Below are 22,632 nucleotides of genomic sequence, written 5' to 3' on the forward strand. Positions count from 1 at the left end.
CCAGAATCTATTTTGGATGCAACTTATCATTTTTCAATATTCCACAATGCTTTTGATTCTCATTTCTATTAAAACACATCAATAAAAGGGATTCCTAGAGGAGGATTTTTTTGCACCAAATCCTGTGCTCACTCTACCTGTTGTCATACCAAATTTATGGTCCTAGCATACTTCAGACAGAACCAAATCTACTTATTTCTTTTACCATTACATAAGCAATTTTTCAGAAAAGGTAATTATAAAATTTTCAATCACCTTTTTTCAATCTGGTTATGTTTGCTTTATTCATTCTTTTAATTACTAAACAATTGATTATGGAATGCTTTCTCTAAAGGGTTGTTTATTTAATAATTACTATGGCATCTACAGTGGGGAAAAAGCTAGTTATGTTCCCTGTTCTCATTGAGTGCTTACAGTTTAGCAAGACTTGCTATGAGTTTGAGGAATGAAAGTGGAATTCTTTCCTGCTTTCTACTCCTTATGCAAACTTCCCCCAATTTAAATTTCTCTAGTAAGTGTACTTTTCAATCAGGGTTTGCAAATGTATGAGTTTTAGGCACTAGGGCTCATGTGGCCTTATGCAGAAGTCACTCTTTCCTCCAACTGTACTCCTTGGGTTTCACTTCTTTGATGATTTTACTCATGATTTTTTGAAATTGCTTGTTCAGCAACTTCTAGGATTCTTTTCTATCTCTTTCAGTTCTTTAATTATTGCTGTAAGTCTATGTCATGTCGTTGACTCACTACCCTAATCTCTCTACCTATTTTCCTTGGTTGATCTCATCCAATCTCATGATTTCAACTATCATTTACAAATAATAATGTCTAGATCTATTTCTGCAGCACTGACTTGAATTTTATTCTTTTTAAAATCCAACTGTCTACTAAACATTTTCACTTGTATATTCTCTGTACACTTGAATTTCAACTTGTCATTATCTTAAAATTAATTTTAAACTCACCAAGCTGATATATCATTCCTTAACCATTACCTATGTCTTTCATCATGATTGTTTTCTAGTACTCCCTGGTTTTCAAGTAGGTTAGTGTGAGGAAAATATGTTGACAGAGGACAACTCATGGACTAAGACAGTAATCAGTGAGGATTTCAACATTGAACTTACTAAGTGTGGTACTTGGTTAAGCTGCTTAGGTTCCATGTGTTTCAGATTTCTCTCCTATAAAATGTTAACATTAGAACCAACAACATAGAATCAACATATGAAATAAAAGATGTTACTTATATAAAAAGATAAATCCAAAGCCTAGTATATAAAAATATTCAAGAAAATATTTATTGAAGTTTTTATAACAAATTTAACACAAATGCTCCCTTAATAATACTCTTAACTGACATAAATTAGTAAAACAAATGAAAATAAATTTGAAAATATGAAATATCTATTCAGTTTGAAGCAATGTTTATATATATATATATTTCCCCAAACAATAATATATATATATTATATATATATATATATGTATCCCCAATATCCGTGGTATAAATCTGTTTCCTTATTAAGAGATATATGGAGTCCCCAACATAGAACCATAAGTTGTACAACACCATGTTCTCCACCCTGAATAGTAAGTTACAAATATATTACAAATAACATTTGCCTTCTAATAGAGGAAAGGGTAACTTAGGGTATGTGGTGTGTCTGGAGCTTTCTTTGATGATCACTTTCCTCTTTATTAAATGTTCTACTCTTTCTTCTGTCTGTTTTCCAACTCCATTCTCACGTAATTTGAATTTTTCCTTTTTTCCTGGTAACTTTGGTCTTCTTGAGGCTCCATACATCTCCAAACTCTTGTTACTATGTATGAAGAGAGTTTAACTTGATATTCTTACGGTTTCAGTAGACAAACCAAAAGTTAAACTTTACAAAATCTGGAATGTACAAAATCTGGGATGTTTCTGCCTAACAAAAGAAGGAAAACTTTAAGGAATTATAGTATCGAGGATACCAGTAGCTTACATCTTAAAATACTCACTCTGGAATGTAGAGAGGAACTTTTATTCAGCATTCTATAAACAGGGTGGTATCAAAAAGGGATGAACAAATGACCCTAATTTACAGTCTTATAACAGATACATGATAAATTATTTCCATCTTTATGAACTCAGGGATATATCATTACAGAATAATCCACATATTCTTCTAATGTTCTTGCCTATGTCTTATGACTATACTGCACTCACATCCTCTGAGAAAGGAATAGAAAAAAAATGAACAAACTAATGATTTTAGAGATTAACCATTAGAATAAGAAATAAATTGATTGAAATGCAAGCTTTGGCGAATATCAATCTTCTGAATTCAACAAATATTTCATGAATATCTGGTATGTAAAAAAGTTGTCAATATTGTATGTGGACAGAAGGATGAATTCCTTTCATATGTTAAAACTTCTTACAGTTTCTTCAAATGGCAGAGTGTAGAAAATTTTAAAGATTTTTTAATGCAAGGTGGCAGGACAAGGAAAGTCCTCCCTAAGAATTGTGGGTGATAAATGAGATTATGCCTAATGAGAAAGTAGAGAAAATACTAATAAACATGAGGATCTTGTTCTAGTTTCTGGATAATGCCAGATTTTCCATATCTCTTTGGCAGCATTGAATCAAATATTGTATATCACAATATAGAATAATTACTCCTCAAATGTCTCCAAGCATGATGTCTAAAGAATGTAATTTTTAGATGAAATACTTTATTACCTTTTTTATAAAGATACATAGATCACCCAAAATGTTACACTAAAAAATATAAGCAATTACCATATATGCCATTCCCAACACCCCCCACTCCTCCCACATCAATAACTTCTTTCTTTAGTGTGGTACATTCATTGCATTTGATAGATACATTTTGAAGCACTGCTACACAGCATGGATTACAGTTTATGTTGTAGTTTACACTCTCTCTCAGTCCATTCAGTGGATTATGGCAGGATATATAAAATCCTGTATCTGTCCCTTCAATATCATTCAGGATAACTCCAAGTCCCAAAAATGCCCCATATTGCCTCTTTTTCAGTTGACACATACTTCTGAGATTTGGTTAGATAATTTGAATAAGTATTTTTCAGAGAGCGTTCAGAGCACACATAATAATGAAGAGGATATAAACTATATAGAGAAGTTCAAGGATAGCATTCCTTATATGTTGGTGGGGAGTTCCTAAAAATTTGTCCCTGTCCAGCTTCCTTCTGCTTGTCTTCTTGTCGAACTGTGTTCCTCCACAATGCTCCTGCTTAACTGCCTGATAAGAGTTAGGGAAACAAAGAATTATATGTTAATTTCATGACATTTGGGGCATCCAGACATAGGAAGCATAGACAATAGATATTTAATTTTATGGCATCCTTTTGGTTTTCTGGCCAGCCCATTTCTAGGGTATCTCTTGACCAGATAGCAGGAGCCATGGGATTAAGTTAAATAGTATGCAGAGTTCAAAGAGGGTAGTTTATATCATTCTTTAAACTGGTCTTTTGAGAGTTAAAGAAGCTGGAACAATCTGTTAACCTTCCCAAAGAGAATGGACTCTACAGTACAGAAGTAAAGAAATAAAGGGATTGTCCTAAAAATGGAAGCCTCATGTAACTGAATTTGTTGAGATCAGTTTAGGAGAGTCCTTAAGGAGGAGCAATGCTTCTCACTATAACCTCTGGAAAAAATAACAGCTTACCCCCCCTTTTGGATTTTAAAATCTTGTATTCTTTTTTCTTTTATTAATTGTATTTTTTTGAAGATACATAGATCACAAAAAATGTTACATTAAAAAATATAAGAAGATCCCATATACCCCTATCCCATCCCCCACACTCCTCCCACATCAACAACCTCTTTCTTCATTGTGGAACATTCATTGCCTTTGGTTTATACATTTTGGAGCACTGCTGCACTGCATGGTAATAACTTAGATTATAGTTTACTATCTCTCCCAGTACAATCAGTGGGTTATGGCAGGATATATAATGTCTGGCACCTGTCTCTGCAATATCATTTAGGACAACTCCAACTCCCCAAAATGCCCCCACATCACATCTCTTCTTCCTTCTCCCTGCCTTCAGCAACTACTGTGACCACTTTCTCCACATCAATGCTACAATTTCTTCCATTACTAGTCACAATAGTTCTATAGTAGAATACCAGTAAGTCCACTCTAATCCATATTTTATTCCTCCATCCTATGGGCCCTGGATGGTGATGTCCACTACACCTCTCTAGATGGAGCCACCTCACAGTCTGTCTTACACCATTATCTATTTTCCACCTTCTCCCAACTACTGTTTTTTGGAACTTCTTTGTTTCCCCCTACACCAAAATATTCCATTCATAATTTTGTTTTGCTTTGATAAATTTAGCCATTCAAAAGCTAATCTAAAGTTGGCCAATCTTGTTTGTAGAATTGAGGTAAGTACAGTAGTTATTAGAAGATGTGCTATTTTACCATTGCTAATTTGTCTCCATAACATTGTAACCAATTTTTGTGTCACAGATTTCTCTGAGAACCTGTTGAAAAGTGTATATACTATCCTGGAAAAAAATGAGCACATGTTCATATATCAGTTTTGAGAGAATATGAACAATGTAAATCCACTGATTGAATGATTAATGCAAAAAAATTCCAGTGCTTAAGGTAATCATTTTTCTTCTATCATGATCTGGGCTTTAGGTGTCTTACAACTTTTAAATTAATGGATTGAAGGTATGGATGGGGTTGGGTGGGGAGACAACAGACTAGGTAAATTGTTAGATTATATTTAAATATATGACATTTCATTTTATATTTTTACTTGCATGTAGTGTGCCTTCCAATATCATATAGGCAAAAAAGATAGAAAAAAGTTTTTGTTCTTGGATGTAAAGCCTATGATAATGTTCCATTCCAAATTTGAAAAGCAAATTCTTGTTGAAAGAAGTAACATTTCAAAGTTCTATAATCATTGACTTTTCCAGGACAAATTTAACAAAGAACTCAGTTACTAACTAGCCACTCTCCTTACTTTTTTTTAAAGATTTATTTTATTTAGTTCTCTCCCCTTCCCTCACATTGTCTGCTCTTTGTGTCCATTCCCTCTGTGTTCTTCTTTGTCCACTAGCATTCCTGTCATGTGGAACTGGGATACCCTGTTGCTTTTTTGTTGCATCATCTTGCTGCATCTGCTCTCCATGTGTGTGATGCCACTCCTGGGCAGGCTGCATTTTTTTGTGCAGGGTGGTTCTCCTTGCAGGGCACACTCTTTGTGCATTAGGCTCCCCTACATGAGGGACACCCCTGCATGGCATGGCACTCCTTGTGCATGGCAGCATTGTGCATGGGCCAGCTCAACACATGGGTCAGGAGGTTCTGGGTATAGTACCCCAGACCCTCCATACAGTAGGCAGATGCTCTATCAGTTGAGCCACAACTACTTTCCTCTCTTTATTTTCTAAAACCACATCTCCCTCCCTCTTCTGCTTCTCATCTCTATTCCAGGAATATGATATTTTCAGAATCAGGATAAAACAAACTTCATTGCCGGTTACAACCATGATTTTGTCCTAAACCAAATTCCCATTGATCGCCCCTCTCACCCACCAACCCAGGTCTAAAATGCTTAAGCTAAAACTTGAATGTAAAAACATGAGCTAATGATTAAGACTCTCCTCCCACCATTTCACTTAGAAACGTAACTCCAGGGTCTCTGTGTTCTAATAGGTGTTTTTCAGAAATTAGAAGATGAAAAAGATGAAAAATTGAAATGGGGATATTTGAGATATCTTATTACCAACTAGCAAAGAGCATTCCTTTTTGTTTAGTATATGTCATGTACTAAATATTATTAAGTTGTTTGAAGGTGGAAACAGATTATATAGAAGGTATAATTGTTTCCTGCTCTTCTCATTTTGCTGGAATATATGAGAGAGATTATGCAGTGAAGAAGTGAGACAAATTATATTTTTGTAAGTAATATAAATTCATATAAATATGCATATCTTATATGTAATGTATACATTTATGTATAAATAAGAGATTATTTTGGGGGTGGAGGGTGTTTGGATTACATTAACCTTGCAAGGGCCAACAAATATATATTAAATGCTAAATGACCAACCATGAAAAAAAAAAACAGGTCCCAAGTAAATAATAAATTGAAGTAAATAACACTGAACTAAATAAATTGGAGCCATATGTTTAGACTTTATATTCATTTAATAAGTCAAAATAAGAAAAGCAGCACCATTCCAAAGCTAAGAAGGAGTGCCATTTGAAGAGTATTTCCGGAACGTATCACCTTTTAAGCTAATTTGAGTAATGATGACACTATGAAATATTACCAAAAATTGGGTAACACCTCCATTACCCACCAGTTACCCCCTCTTCCATCTACTTTATTCCTTTCTCCCTCCCCCCAGGACACACAGTGACAACCAAGCTTCATTGCCTGAAGGACAAGATCCACAGATGTCTGCAACAATGTTGAGGGCTTGAGACACTAGTCTGTCCTCCCCCATTGGCAGCCAACCATGCTCTAGAGAGACAAACCTTTCTGTTTGAGAATATCAGGCCTTCTTGGATGAGAGTACAATACATTCCTGCTCATTGTATGGGTTGCAACCCACAGATATAAAAAAATATTACAAAATGAGCACCCACATATTCCTTAGAAGCCTGCCCCAGGAGCACCCTGTGCCAGATGCCCCCATCAAATAACTTAAACAAGTAATCCTTCCTCGCTATATTTTTAAAGAGTTTTCTCAACATTATAGTTTCAACCACATACCTGAAAATCTCCCATGTTCAACTGCTCCCCCAAAACCTCCCCCAATTCCATAAATCATCTGACCCATCCTCCCAACCCTAGACTCCCTCAAGCCTGCAAAGCCCAACCCAGTAGTATCTCTATGCAACCTCTTATCCCTTCCCTGTACAACTACTTACCTCCAATTTATCATAGATTTCACCCCTGTAGGCATCAGCTCAAAACCTTCCCCTCCTCCCCCAATTTCTTATAAGTCTATCATCCAGTCTCTAGCTCTCTGAGTCAGCTAGATTTGCTTAATTCATATCAGAGAGGTCATGTAGCATTTGTCCTTCAATGTCTGGTTTGCTTCACTCAATATAAGGTCCTCAAGATTCATCCATTTTATCCCATGTGTTAGTACTGTATTCCTTCTTACAACTGAATAGTATTCCATTGTATGTATATAGTACATTTTGTTTATCCATTTATCTGTTGATGGGCATTTGGATTGATTCCAACTTTTAGCAATAGTGAATAATATCACAATGAACACCGTTGTGCATATATCGGTTTGTGTCCTTGTTTTCAATTCTTCTGGGTATATACTCAGCAGTGGAATTGCTGGGTCATATGGAAAATCCATAGCTACTTTTTTGAGGAACTGCCAAACTGTCCTCCAGAAGGTGGATACTTCTGCATTCCCACCAGCATTGGATGAGATTTCCCATTCTTCCACATCCTCTCCAACATTTGTAGTCCTCTGTATTTTTAATAGCTGTCAGTCTAATGGGTGTAAGATGCTATCTCATTGTACTTTTGATTTGCATTTCCATAATAGCTAGTGATGTTGAGCATCTTTTTATGTGCTTTTTGGAGATTGTATTTATTCTTTGCAGTAGCATCTTTTCATTTCTCTTCCCCACTTTTAAAATTAATTGTTTTTTTTTATTGTCCAGATATAGGATTTCTTTATATATGCAGGATATTAGTCTCCTATCAGATATTTGATTATGAAATATTTTCTCCCATTTGGTAGGCTGTCTTTTCACTTTCTTGATAAATTCCTTTGAGGAGCAAAAGCCCTTAATTTTGAGGAGGTCCCATTTATCTATTTTTTATTTTTCTTCTCATGCTTTGAGTATGAAGTCATGAAGCCATTTCCTATTACAAGGTTCTGTAGATGCTTCCCTACATTGTTTTCCAAGGTCTTAATGGTCTTGGCTCTTATATTTAGGTCTTTGATCCATCTTGAGTTGATTTTTGTATAAGGTGTGAGATGGTAATCCTCTTTCACTCTTTGCATATGGATATCCAGTTCTCTAAGCATCGTTTATTGAAGTGGCCATTCTCTCCCAGTTGACTGGGCTTGGTGACCTTGTCAAATATTAGATGACCGTATATGCAAGGATTTATATCAAAACTCACAACTTGGTTCCATTGGTCAGTATGTCTATCCTTGTGTAAACACCATGCGTTTTGACCACTGTAGCTTTGTAGTATGTTTTAAAGTCAGTATTGTTATTCCTCCAATTCTATTTTTCTTTTTCAATATGTCTTTGTCTATTTGAGGTCTCTATCCTTTCCAAATAAATTTCATAGCTAGTTTTACTAGCTAATTGGCTCACAGTCTTCCTCTCCAACCCATTTCCTGTAAGCCTATCTTCGAGTCTCTAGCTCTCTGAGACAGCTTGATTTGCTTAATTCATATCTAAAAGATCATGTAGTATTTGTCCTTCAATGCCTGGCTTGATTCACTATCATAAGGACCTCAAGATTCATCCATGTTATCCCATGTGTTAGTACTCTCTTCCTTCTCATAGCTGAATGGTATTCCATTGTATGTATACTGCATTTTTATTTATCCATTCATCTGTTGATGGGGATTTGGGTTGGTTCCAACTTTTGGCAATAGTGAATCAGTCACTTATGAACATTGGTGGGCATATATTGGCTCATGTCCTTGTTTTCAGTTCTGGGTATATACCCAGTAGTGGAAATGCTGGGTCATATGACAAATCTGTAGCTAGTTTTTTGAGAAACTGCTAAACTGTCTTCCATTGGCTCCTACATTCCCACCAGCAGTGGTTGAGTGTTCCTATTCCTTCACATCCTTTCTAACACTTGCAGTCCTTTGATTTTTTATTGTATTTTTTTGCTGATGCAAAGATCATGAAAAATGTTACATTAAAAACATAAAAGGTTCCCACATACCCCACACCCACCCTGTCCCCCACCTCCAATCCTCCCACATCAACAACCTCTTTCATCATTGTGGCACATTCATTGCATTTGGTGAATACATTTTGGAGCACTTCTGATTTTTTAATGGCTGCCAGTCTAATGGGTGTAAGTTGGTATATCATTGTAGTTTTGATTTGCATTTCCATACCAGATAGTCATGTTGAGCATCTTTTCATGTTTTTTTTCAGCCATTTGTATTTCTTCTTTGGAGAAACATCTGTTCAAATTTATTGCCCATTTTGTAAATGGGTTGTTTGTCTTCTTATTTTCAAGATATTGGATTTCTTTATATATGCTGGATATTAGATTCCTATCAGATATAAGATTACCAAATATTTTCTTCCTTTGTTGATAAATTCATTTGAGGTGCAAAAGGTTTTAATTTTGAGAAGGTCCCATTTATCTATTTTTTCTTTCCCTGTTTGTGCTTTGAGTGTGAAGAACATGAAGATATTTCCTATTACAAGGACCTGTAGATGCTTCCATAATTTGTCTTACAAGGTCTTTATGGACTTGACTCTTTCTATTCAGGTCTTTGATCCATCTTGAGTTCATTGTTTAAGGTGTGAGATTTTATTCCTCTCTCATTCGTTTACATATGGATATCCAGTTCCCCAAGCATCATTTGTTGAAAAGGTCATTCTCATCCAGTTGAGTGTGCTTGGTGGCCTTGTGGAATATCATTTGACTGTTGCAAAGATCTATATCACAATGGATGCAGTCCATGTTAAATTTTACCAAAAATTTATAGAGACGTATGGGCTATAATGTAAACCGTAATGTAAACAATAAGGTAACTATAGTTGGTAGCTGTTTCAAATTTTGTACATTGATTGTATCAAATGCAACATCTACATGTAAAAAGATCATTGCTACCGAGTGGAGAGGAAGGGGATGATTCTGGGTATGTGTGTGCACCCTGTATTCTATATGTGAATTTACTGTGACCAAAAATTTTTTGGAAAACATAATAAAAAAAAAAAGATGTAAGACACTGAGGAAGAAATGGAAGACATTGCCTTGCCACTGTACATACAAGGCCACATGTATTACAGTGATGAAAGGCAAAAAGTCAAAAAATTTCTATGATATTTTTCATTTTTCAGTATCCCAACTTATTTTTTACTTTATTTGTTTTTCTAAATAATTATTATTTTATTTCTAATCTTTAACCCTATCATTACTATTTCATTTACCTATTAATTGAATTTGGCAATATGTTAGGCTTCATTTTTGAAGAAGTTTTGGATCACAGATGGGTTCAACTATGGCAGGGGAGGAACATTGTTATGGGATGTCACCAACGTGGGATGCATGCATGGGAGGGAGTTTTCTAGGGAATGCATATAGGGTATAGAGATATGTTCAAATGTTTGCTGGCTATTGACTTATTGAGCAGGGTTTCATATGACAACTGAGGGATTTCTGGGGAGTTCTGTCACATTCCCCAAAGGATCAGCAGCAATTCTCCAAGTGCAAGGGCAAAAACCAGTGAAGGAAAATGTCCAGTGATGAGCCCTTTATACTGATGGGTATGCTTATGAGACTGGGTGCTTAAAATTTCAAACTTGCCTTGAGTGCAGGGTGCATAAGAGTTACCCCCTGGGAGCCTCCATGTTGCTCAAATGTGGCCACTCTCTAAGCCAAACTCAGCATGTAAATGAACTATCTTCCTCCCAGCATGGAATATGACTTCCAGGGATGAGCCTCCCTGGTACTGAGGTATTACAACCAAGCACTGGCTATTGATAAAATTTTAAAAAGACCTTGCATAAAAGGGGAAATGGTAAAGAAAAATGAGTTTATATGACTAAGAGACTTCAAAACGAGTCAGGAGGTCATCAGAGTGGTTGTGTTTAAGCACATCTCAGCAGGAACTCAGAGACAGCCAAAATAGATACACCCCCAGTCAGTGGTGCTCCTTAGGGCTACAGAGACACCCAAGTCCTATGGTCATGGAGATAGTTGTGTAGGTCAGTGTCTTGCCATTGAATCCTACTTTGGAATTTGTGCTCCTGAGTGTGATGATGTTGTACTCAGATGTGACTTCATTGCATATGCCTCTCCATCACTTTTACTGAACCTGTGGTTGGTGCTGGAGTTGGTATATGCCCTGGAGACTTGAAACTCTGGATTTTCCATGTTCCACCTGGGTCCTAAGCCTCAAAAGAGTTGAAACACCTACTCTCCATTTCATTGGACTTATCCATGTCAGTTTACAAGGAGGTGAGGATGGTAAACCACCACACCAAGGAAATGAGAGAGCTTACAACTACAAGCAGGAGAATCCCATCAATCAGCCATGTGGGATCTAAGCCCCCTCTCAATTTAGAGGTGGAGTGGGTATCTCCATCCCAGGATCCTCAGAATGGAGGAATAAAGTATGGATTAGTGTGGACTTACTGGTATTCTGCTATAGAATTATTGTCACTCTAACAAAGGAAGAAATTTTATCATTGATGTAGAGACAGTGGCCATCGGAGTTGCTGAAGGCAGGGAGAGGGAAAAAGAGTTGTGGTATGGGGACATTTTTCAGGACTTGTAGTTGTCCTGAATGATATTACATGGACAGATATAGAACATTATATATCCTACCATAACCCACTGAATGGACTGGGAATTAATGTAAACTCCAACATATACTATAATCCATGCTTTTTAGAAGTGCTCCAAAATGTATTCGTTAAATGCAATGAATGAACTACACTAATGGAAGAAATTGTTGATGTGGGAGAAATGGGGGGTGTGGGAAATGGGGTTTAAAGGAACCTCTTATATGTTTTAATGTAATATTTTGTGTGATTTATGTATCTTTAAAAAAAATGAAAATATTTTAAAATCTGAAAAAAATTGAGTAATAAAGATTTAAAGTGAATTAAGAAGAAACCACAACTTGACTATCCCTGATGAGGAATATTTATTTTGCTTAAAATAATCTATATCATTACACAGCACAATGAATTAATTTGCTTATGTCATTCCATAAAAATCACCATATAATAATTCCATTGTTTTTGCATATTAACAATTTCTCACATCTTCTCCTCATTCATGAAATCATTCACCTTCATAATAATGGTACTGAGTTTGTTCTGGTTGGGTTGACCCAGGATTCTTTTGGGAAAAAAATAAGGTTCATCATTTTCTTATTTTTCTACCTGAGAAGCTTCCTGGGTAACTTACTGATTATTGTCACCATCAAGAACAGTCAGGTGCTTAGGAGTCCAATGTACTTCTTCCCATTCTACTCATCCTTATCTGATACCTGCTTCTCTACTTCCATAGCTCCTAGAATGATTGTGCATGTCCTTTCAAAGACCACTATCTCTTTCACTGAGTGCATAATCCAGTTTTTTTTTCATTGAATTTCTTTGGCTGCCTGGAGATCTTCATCCTTATCCTCATGGCCATTGACTGCTTCATTGCCATTGGTAAGCCCCTGCACTATGAGACCATCAGGAGCTGGTGGGTCTATAGTGTGTTTGTGGCTGTGGCTTGGGTGGGATCCTGTGTGCATTTTCTAGTTCAGATTTTTCTTGCCTTAAGTTTACTTTTCTGTGGTCCCAATGTGATTGATCAATATTTTTTTGAACTTGCAGCCCTTGTTGAAACTTACTTGTTGTAGCAGTTTGATATAATTGATGAATTTCAAAAAGAAATATTAGATTATACTTGTAATCTGATCTGTACCTGGGCATGATTGAGTTATGATTAGGGCATGGACTCCCCACCCCTTGGTGGGTGGGGATTCACAGATAAAAGGAATGGTGAAGAACAGAATTGGGGATTTCTGGTGGTAGAATTTTAATGTTGGAGTTTGATGTACACAGAGGAAAGAGAAGCCAGTCCCAGGAAGGAAGGAAACTTGAACCCAGAGGAAAGCAAGCCCCAGGAATGTAGGATCCCAGGAAGCCTGAACTCTTGCAGATGTCAGCCACCATCTTACTCCAAATAGACTTTGGTGAGGGAAGTAACTAATTCTTTATGGCTAGGTATCTGTAAGCTCTGACCCCAAATAAATAACATTTATAACATCCAGCAGATTTCTGGTATTTTGCATCAGCACCCCTTTGGCTGACTGTACAGACTGCTATGTGATCAATTTATTATTAGTGTCCAATAGTGGGGCCATTTCCATAGTGAGTTTTATCATGCTGATGTTTTCCTATGCTATCATTCTACACTACAGTGCTGAAGGGAGGAATAAAACCCTCTGTACTAGTCAGCCGAAGGGGTACTGATTCAAAAGAGCAAAACTGGGATGGTTTTTATAAAAGGTATTTATTTGGGGTAGGAGCTTACAGATATCAGGCCATAAAGCATAAGTTACTTTCCTCATCAAAGGCTATTTTCACGTTGGAGAATGATAACTGCTGACATCTATGCAGTTTCAGGCTTCCTGTGTTCCTCTGGGCTCAGCACCTCTGTTTTCTCCACAAGATCAACTGTAGAATATGAGGCTCTCCAGGCTTTGCCTCTCTGCACAAGGTCACCTGTAGACTATCAGGCAAATGGCTCTGTCTCCCTGGGGCTCCAGCTTAATACTTCAGCATTAAACTCCAACATCAAAACTGCAACATTAAAAGCCCCAACTCTGTCCTTTGCCATGTCTTTTATCTGTGAGTCCCCACCCACCAAGGAGTGCAGACTCAACACCCAACTGACATGGTCCAATTAAAGCCCTAATCACAACTCATTCATGCCCAGGTACAGACCAGATTACAAACATAACCCAATATTTATTTTTGAAATTTATAGCCATATCAAACTGCTACAGCCTCTCTGCCAGCATCTCTCACATCATCATAGTTATCTTGTTCTTTCTTCCTTGCATATTTACATACACACATCTTGCAAACATCTATGCCATGGGTAAGATGATAATTATATTTTGTACAACTGGAACACTTTTGCTCAATCCTCTGATTTATACGTTGAGGAATGCAGAAGTAAAAATTGCCAGGAGGAAATTATAGAGGAAGACATTGATCTCATATGATAAAAGATGAATAGACATTTTCATAGTTTGGGTTGAACTAGAAAATTTAACAGAAAGTAATTTCTTGTTACTGTGGTTTCAAGATATAACCCTATCTTAGAGCATGGGAGTTAGTTCTTTCACAAAAATAGACAATGTGAACATATACAATGTTAGGATTGAGTCAATTCTATGTAGAAGAAGAGACAGCACCAGGTTCAAAGAGGTATGTTAGACCCATTGCCTTAGATGTTATTCGTTCTTGTCTGTCTACTTCTATTGCCTGCCTACTATTACTCTTGGTTTTGATTTGGTGTTTCTCTGTCCCTCTTTATGTTGATGCCTGGTATTTTCCATTTATAGTTACTCCTCTATATATTTATATTCCCAGAATGGGTACATGTTTCCTCCTCCAGACTGTTTCCTTTATTTGACATTTCAGTCCCAGCACTTCTGATCAAGGATTCAGCAGAAAATATGAAATTCAAATAATCATAGATTTTTCATGTTGAAAAGGAGAGTATATATATATTTAGGTGATCTCCCTTCTAATTCACAGTTTGTACTTGAAAACTTTACTATGTGTTTACTTAGCTCCTTTTAGAACAGGGCAGGACATGGAGAGAAAAAATTATTCTTCTGAAGTTCTTTATCATAGGAAGGCTTTGACTATTTGGATTGTGTATTAGTTATGGTTCTCTAGGGAAACAGAACTGATGTCAGAAATATTATGAAATTTTATAAAATCGTCTTCCATGACTTTGGGAATGTATGAGTCCAAACTTCATAAGGCAGGCTGTATACTGGGAACTCAGATGCAGATTTTAGATTAATTCTCCAGGAGAAGCTGGCAGACTGAAGTAGAAATGGGAATTCTCTCTTCTGACTGCAGAAGTTTCACTTTCTCTTACTTAGATACCATGCTATTACCTCGTTTGAAGAAACTTTCATGAAATGATGTTTTTTTCTCCTCAAGGGCTTCTTCTTACACCCCATATTGCTTCCAAACAGTTAACCCTAAGAAAGTATTAGGAAAGTTCAAGCATGAAAATACAATACTTTAGAAGGTAATAATAAAGATATGGAAATTGCCGGACCAGGCTAATTAATACAGGGATATCCAGGAGAGCACTTCACATGGGAGGGGATCTTGATATAAGTCTGAGGACTGAAGAATTTTTGACATGAGGGTACTCATCTGTGACTTCAGGTCTGATGTTCTGACAAGGACATGTGGAGCTATACACAGGATGATAGCTATATTCATTTTTTAATGTTCCTGTAACAAATTACAGCAAATTAATATTTTATAAATATTTATATAACTCTAAGTTGAAGTGTCACAGGACTTGCTGGGCTAAAATCAAATTATCAGCAGGGCTAAGTTCTTTACTGGAGGGTCTAGGTGAGAATCATTTCCTTGGCTTTTCCATCCTCTAGAGATGCCCTCATCCCTTTAATCATGGCCCCTTTCCTCTGCCTTCAAAGTCAGAAAAGTTATATCCCTTTAGATTTTTCTTCCACTGTAACCTTTCCTTCTGAATGACTCTTCTGCCCTCTTCCATGTTTAAGGACTCTTGTGATTACATTAAGTCCACCCTGATAATCCAGTATAATCTACTATTTTATGATCAGCTGTTTAACAATCTTAATTCCATCTGTAATTTTAATTCCCCTGTGGTATATAAACTCTCATATTCACAGGCTCCAAGGATTACAGTATGGACATCTTTGGGGCCATTATTCTGTCTACTATAATAGCCCTAGATAAGTGAAATGAAGATGGAGGAAGCGCCTTGATTTACTATTGACGAAGGGATTAGAAGGTTCAGAGCATTGGGAATGTAGAATCTAAAGACAGAGAATCAATGAGTTGACTATGTTTACTCAGAGAGCCCAGAAGACATTCCTTTCACTTAATAAAACAGGAGATGCAGTGGTAAGAGGGGCACAAATATTTTTTAGATACTTTGTGTGAATGATAAATGAAGATGCTTCCCTAGGACTTTGCTCCCTGGTATCAATGAGAATTATGAGATTTCAGAATGCCAGATAGCAAGAGTTAATAAACAGTAGAGGCAAATTGGATAAAATTATCACAATGGCAGCAAAGACAAAGTGCAGTCAGGTGCCTTTTTCTTCAGAGTTCTATGAGAATGGAACTAGATAATGATGTTTTTAGGAAAGAGATAGATGGACAACTAACTAGGATATGCCTTGATAAATAATGATAATAACAAGACCTGATAAGAAAAGCATTGATGTCAGTTGCTGCAGTGGAAAATTGTAGTCCTTCACCTATGTGCAGAATTAAATGATATACCAGACCCAAGGCTCAAAGATTCAATGGGATGTTGGGTTCACTTGAGGCCAAGTCCAACTAAAACATACATAAATATCCATTTGGTAATTATTCAGAGGAATGTATAGTGCCTGTGCTACTTTAAGTAGGGAAAGAAGAATGCCTATAATCTTCAAGGGTTATTAGATATGACTTCAGAGCTGACAATTATAGCAAGGGTCCAAAATGCTATTATGGGTCCTTTGGTTAAAGCAGGACATTACAAAGAACAGGTAATAGAGTTCAGGCCAAGTTCATCTTTCAGTGAGAATAATGGGTCTATGGATTCAAATCATGTTAATTTCTCTGTATCTGAATGTATTTAGTAGCTAAAACATCTTTATTAGCTCTTGTTCTGTGGAGTAAGTGTCCATTTGGTATAAATGACCAAATGGAAGCTCCTGGAACATTCCTTTACCCACTCCAGAAAAGAAAGTAAATCGGAAGCAATGTTTCATCTTGGGAAGTATTGCACAGATTAGTGAAAATACCAAAGGAATGAAGAATGCAGAGGCAACATTATCCATCATATTTCTGTCTTATTGAACTGTCTAGTCTTTGAAATGTATGGTGAATGGCAGCAGGGCTCTGATCACAGTGCTTTTTTCTAAGCGTTTCACATTTGGTATAATTCCACAAATACTGCCATTTGGTGAATGCATTTTTCTTGATGTCATGAATAGGGACAATCAAAATCAGTTCATGTTTATATTGAAACTATAAAATTATACAGTCATTGTCTTGTTTTAGGGAAATGTTATTTCCTCCTTTTTCTTCAGGGAATTTTATCTTCTGAATATTTTTCAGAATATATTAATGGCATCATGCACCTGGACCTGTGACCAGGAATTGGCAAGTACATTAATTGCCCTAGTAAGATAAATCCATGACATATGGGGGAGAGAAATCTCATGAAGGCCTAGGAGTCTGCCATATGGACGAAGTTTTTCTTCATCAGAGGGATAGAGAGGATAATAAGCTAATTCAGCTGCAAAACCCCTAAGATGCTAGAATCTTGGAGCATCAGGTTCCACAGAGAGTGTAGAGATGAAACACACATTGAATTACAGGCAGATTATTTTATTGCCCTAAGCCATTTTCCACACAGTTAGTAAACACCTCTTCTAGATTTTCCTGTAGAAATTTGGAGCTGCTGTTGTGCTTGTTTAGAGAAATTGTGCTATGGGGACAGTGAAGAAATATGCAGCTGCATATGCAAAGACTAAGTGAAAATCTATAGTGAACCATGGTGTCCTTACCTAGTGCTGCTTCCAGGATCCCAGCTATCAGAACAAATAATTACTTCACCAATCCCTCATTACCATAACACATCCTAGCTAGGAGGGTTGTTTGGTTTTTGTTTGGTTTCGTTTGGTTTGGTTTTGTCTCCCAGGAGAAAGTAAATGATTGATATTACACTGCCTGGTTACCCATGAGGTAAGCCCTCAAGTGTACAAATGTTTCTCATACATTTAGAGATTCCTTAGCTTTCAATATAAATTGAGTTTTAGCATCCAAGCAGGATTGGTGAATTAGAAGACTTGTCAATAAAAGTCTATCTTCAAATCAAAGCAGAGGAATGTCTTTTCTCCATATTAGTGCAGCAACTTCTCTGTTTTCCTTAACAATTCAGATCTGGCATAAAACTGACAAATAAAGGCCATGCAATTGATAAAACCCATCTTCCTAAAGTTGGTCATCTATTAACATGAGTTGGTTTCTAAAGGTTATCACCTTACTGTTCATCCCAAGGAAACCAGCATTGTACTTCTATCACTTATTTTTCAGTTCTCTACAGATTTTCTGTTAAAAGTTCATCTCTTATCTTTTCCTTACAAAAGAATTGTGGGTTACTTTTAATTGCTTTACTTTATAATAAAATTGCAATGGGTATTTTAGTGGTAATGGTAAGGAACTGGGGTTCAATCAATCTCATTTATTGATTTAAAAACAAAGTCTGATCTTATTCTTATAATATCAAGTTAATCATAAGAAGCCTGATAGACTTGGGGAGAAACTAGAAAGTCATCAGTAGCTCAGGATGCTGGGGAGCAGTTTCTTGTCATCTTTGTTATTCTCAGAGCTTGTATGTGAATTCCCTTCTTTATTTTAACCTACTTAAAAACTCTCTGTATGTCTTTTATTTTTTATTCTTCCTATGTCTTTATGATCTCTCAAAAATGTCTGCTTACACAGGGCTTTGGGTTGCTAAGACACAAATTCTCCTTCCATGCATCATTCAAGCTTCTCTCTCCTCTCTCCAGCCTAAGTTCATTTAGAATTCCAGAGAGAAAATCTGATTAATCTGCTTTTATATTTGAATAGAGGAGACTTAAACTTTGGTCACAGGCCAGTCTGCAGAGTAACTTTCCTAGGTCAGCTGCTATCTCTCACATAACCCTATGAAATTCAAAATATAGAAACATAAAATGCTTTTCCAGCATAGAATGTTGTCTCCACACTCTGAAAAAAAGGACATGTTGTAAACTAATTAAAAATGCTATCTGCCCGTTTTATTCATTGACTTGTTTTCTATGCTCCATTGAGTTTTCCAAAATCTTAATGATTATTTTCTACCAAGTTGATAAATCACAGAAACTGAATGTTCCAGATTAAGATTTTTTTAAAAAATTATTCTAGCCCAGGGGTTTGAGAAAATTATTGTGAAATTCTTCCTCATCATAAACATATATATTTTCCCGCAAATGGATACATTTGTACTGTGACCAAAACCCTTGGATAGTCTTCATAGATAAACCTAAGACTTCAATATGTTTAATTCAATTTACAATATACCTTGATTTCTAAAATACATTTTCTAGATGAACAAGGGATATACACCTCTAAGATGTTAATTACTAAATTTCTCTGTTCATAGAGAAATTCCCCAACTGTTTCTGTTCAATTTCACTTTAGTTAAGGAGTGATCACATTCTCATGACCACATGGCTAAGTCCACTCCCTCATTCAGGAAGACATACACATTTTTAAGACTGCTAAATTTGGATAGTTCTAATGTGATGAGTCTATGGAAAAGCGTTGGGCTGCACATAAAGGTATCGCTTGCCTTTTCAGTTCTTTCTGTGCCAATCCTTTGTCCTAGTATCCTCCTGACTTCCATCAGCCTGACTCACACAAAAAGTTAGGAAGGGGCAACTTACAAGCACACACACCCAAGGGCTGCATTATCAGAAGGCAGCCAGCAATATCACATGGTGGAAGAGAGGGGAAGTGCAGGAAGGACCTCTACCCCCACTACCCACCCACTTTCTGGTTACCTCACACTTCATAGTGACCAGAGACCAATCACTACCAGTCAACAGAGCCTGTGGGCAGCAGGAAGAGCAAATCACTGCCAGACAGCAAGCCTTAAGAGAATCAAATCTCCCAATAGAGTTCCCTGCTTTTTCTAAAATATGCCAATCAGTGCAGAACCTGAAGTCCTATACTCCCATAAAACAGGGGACCCCAGGACAGAACTTCACATTTTCTCCCTTGAAAACGCCCACTTTCAACCTCAAAGGTGTGCTTTCTGTTCCTCCATTTATCTTCTAATAAATTCTTTGCTTGCCTGATTAACTTGTGGTTTATCCTTGAATTATTTCTCATGATGAAGCCAAGAACTTAGATACCTAGATACTGTCTCCAATAACAATATGGTATATATCTTTACTTTCTATATATTTATATATCTTTTAATAAAATTCATGGAGGGGATTTCAATTTCAAGGATAGGACAGGTCAATCACCATTATAATAACATAATTTTCAAATAAAAAATATTTTACCACAGCTCAAGACCACTGCAGTTGGATTTTTGCTTATGTGACAGTGATACTTCTGGAGATTTTGAAAGAAATTACCCAGAATGTATTAAGGTGGAGCTCTTGAAAGTTCTAGAAAGTGGAATAAATGACATAAATTAATAAAAAAAACTTCTCACTTAGAATGGAAAGTGAACATGAAATAAGATAAATTCCAGGAAGCCATAACCATGCTAGAAACATGACAGCACCCCTGCCTGTGCATCATGATCATGAATTTCCCTTCTGTGACCCCAATCAGATAGATGATTCTTCCACTAAACTGCTAAAGCTGGCCTGCATCGATGCTAGTCTGTTGGTTATTAAGATCATTACACCACAGGAATAATGTCCATTTTGACCTCTGTTGCCTTGATAATTTCCTACTTCATTATCTTGTCCACCCTAAAGACCTACTCATTTGATGACCGCTGCAAAGCCCTTTCCACCTGCAGTTTGCACATCACTGTGGTGCTCATATTCTACATGCCCCTCATCTTCTCCTATGTCCACATGGCTGGTTCTGTCCGTGATAACAAGATGATTGTCTTGTTTTACACCATGGTTTACCCCATGTTCAACCCCTTCATCTACATGCTGAAACATGCAGACATGAAGAACACCATGAGGAAAGTGTGGGCCAAGAAAAACTGTTTGAAGGAAAATGCTGCCTCCTGTTTTAGTCCTTTGACTCTTCTTGTTCTTTACACAGAATCATTTTTGTTGAAAAAGCCTGCTAATTTTAAGATTCCATGCTTCCTTCAAAAGCTGCAAGCCTCAAAGACAGAAGAGCTGTCATCTACTCTTTTTCTGCTACTTTTCTTCTTTGAGCCTGTATACAACAGATCAGATGATCCTGTCACATTCAACTCTGATACTCTGGAACTTATTTTGTCCTTCATGATCTCAGACATAATGGGCTCAACAGAGATAACAGCAGATCAATTTAGAGTCTAGTTTTGACGAGGAACCTGTGGTGATTACCTCCTGGTTATCTAATTCAGGAAGGTAAAGATCAAGGGAGATGTCTAGTGTTATGGGCACTAATAGATGGGCAATTGTTAAACTTAAGCATTTAAGAAGACTCTTGGTGATGCATATGTAGGCCACATTTTACAGTAATGGATTAAATTAGCTAATTATGAAAAATTTCCTATTTTGTTTCTTTGAAAAGGAGACAGGCCTTTCAGGATTCTGTTTGAGCATGGCTTGTGTTTAACGTTTGTTAACCCTCTTCCTTTAATTTATCAATAAGGGAGGGGTGAAATGGAATATACCCAAGCATAGTTAATATGTATGTTAATCATAGAAGAAATAATGGAAGGGAGGTTGATTGCACACTTATGTATTTAGAATTTCAGCAGTTATGTGCTGTCCCTCATGCCCATTCTCTCTACAATATGTCTTTTGCACTGCTCCTTGAAAAATGCCTCACACTAAATATACAGTAAGCTTTATTAATTTATGAACATATATAAAAATCCCCACTCAAATTATGGAATTTGACCCTACCATTCTTGGACCATTCATGTCAATAAATCTGTATAATAAGACATTCAAAAATTCATGGCTTATTCAACAAGCATTTAATTCTAAATTAAAAGGGGCTCATCTGTTCTAGGCTGGATTTACCTGGGCTTAAATCCCGGTTTCACATTAGATTCATGTATAATCCATGTAACTCTCATTCTTTTTGTGCAGAAAGATGTTTTATCTTATTCTGTTCTGGTCATATTATATTCAAAGTTATGGAAAAACTAGGACTCAAGACTACAGACAAAATGAATTATGCTCACTCATGTACTACAAAAAAAAAAAAAAAAGCAACTTTCTAGAGACCCTGACATGTGAGAAATGTTTTTATCTCCTGAATATGTTTAAATAAATAAAAGGGAGACCAAATGGAGGAATATAGATGTTATCTTTAAACATTCAATTGAGCATTTCATGAAAATGTATTTAAATTGTTTTGTGTTCCAGAGGACAGATGTATAATCACAAGTTCTAAGATACAGGGAGACATATGTTCATTTTTTGACCATGAAACAAATCCTTTCATCTGAAAAATGAGAAGTAGTACCATTTATTTTCATCAGTGAACCAGTTTTTTTCATTGCCACATGCTGCCCTGCAGAATAAATTGGCATTGTTGACCAAATTTACCCCTCAAAAGTAGAGAGTCGAAGTTCTCATCTTTCTTGTTCATCCTAAAAAAACAAGAGGAGACTTTCTTAGTGCCTCTTATGGGGATTGACTTAGAAACTTCTGTGAATAAGTTCATAAAGTTACTGGCAGAAACTTCAGTACATATGCTCCCCTTCTCGGTATTTAAGAGTCAAAATATGTCAACTTTTACCTTCTTAGGGGCCACAGACTTGCCACATCTCTAATATTTTATCCCCTTATATTCAAACATTTAATGCAAAGGAATATAGAAAATAGTATTGTGGAGACAGAGAGATTGTAGCATATAGACAAAGTGAGGATCTTTGGATTCCACTTACCTACAGATCTCTTAAACTCTAAGAGCATCAGAT

At 36.5% G+C, this 22,632-nt stretch overlaps 1 protein-coding gene across 1 annotated transcript; it reads left to right on the forward strand.

Moving 5' to 3' along the window:
• Positions 1-11,945: 11,945 nt before the first annotated feature.
• LOC105747657 (olfactory receptor 4C16) lies at positions 11,946-13,949 on the forward strand. The gene is given in 5 exon segments (XM_071211815.1): positions 11,946-12,323; positions 12,326-12,556; positions 12,558-12,597; positions 13,060-13,188; positions 13,732-13,949. Coding segments are annotated over 5 exon segments (996 nt in total).
• The last annotated feature ends 8,683 nt before the right edge of the window (positions 13,950-22,632 follow it).

Source organism: Dasypus novemcinctus, chromosome 24, assembly GCF_030445035.2.
Source record: "Dasypus novemcinctus isolate mDasNov1 chromosome 24, mDasNov1.1.hap2, whole genome shotgun sequence".
Classification (NCBI taxonomy): Eukaryota; Metazoa; Chordata; class Mammalia; order Cingulata; family Dasypodidae; genus Dasypus; species Dasypus novemcinctus.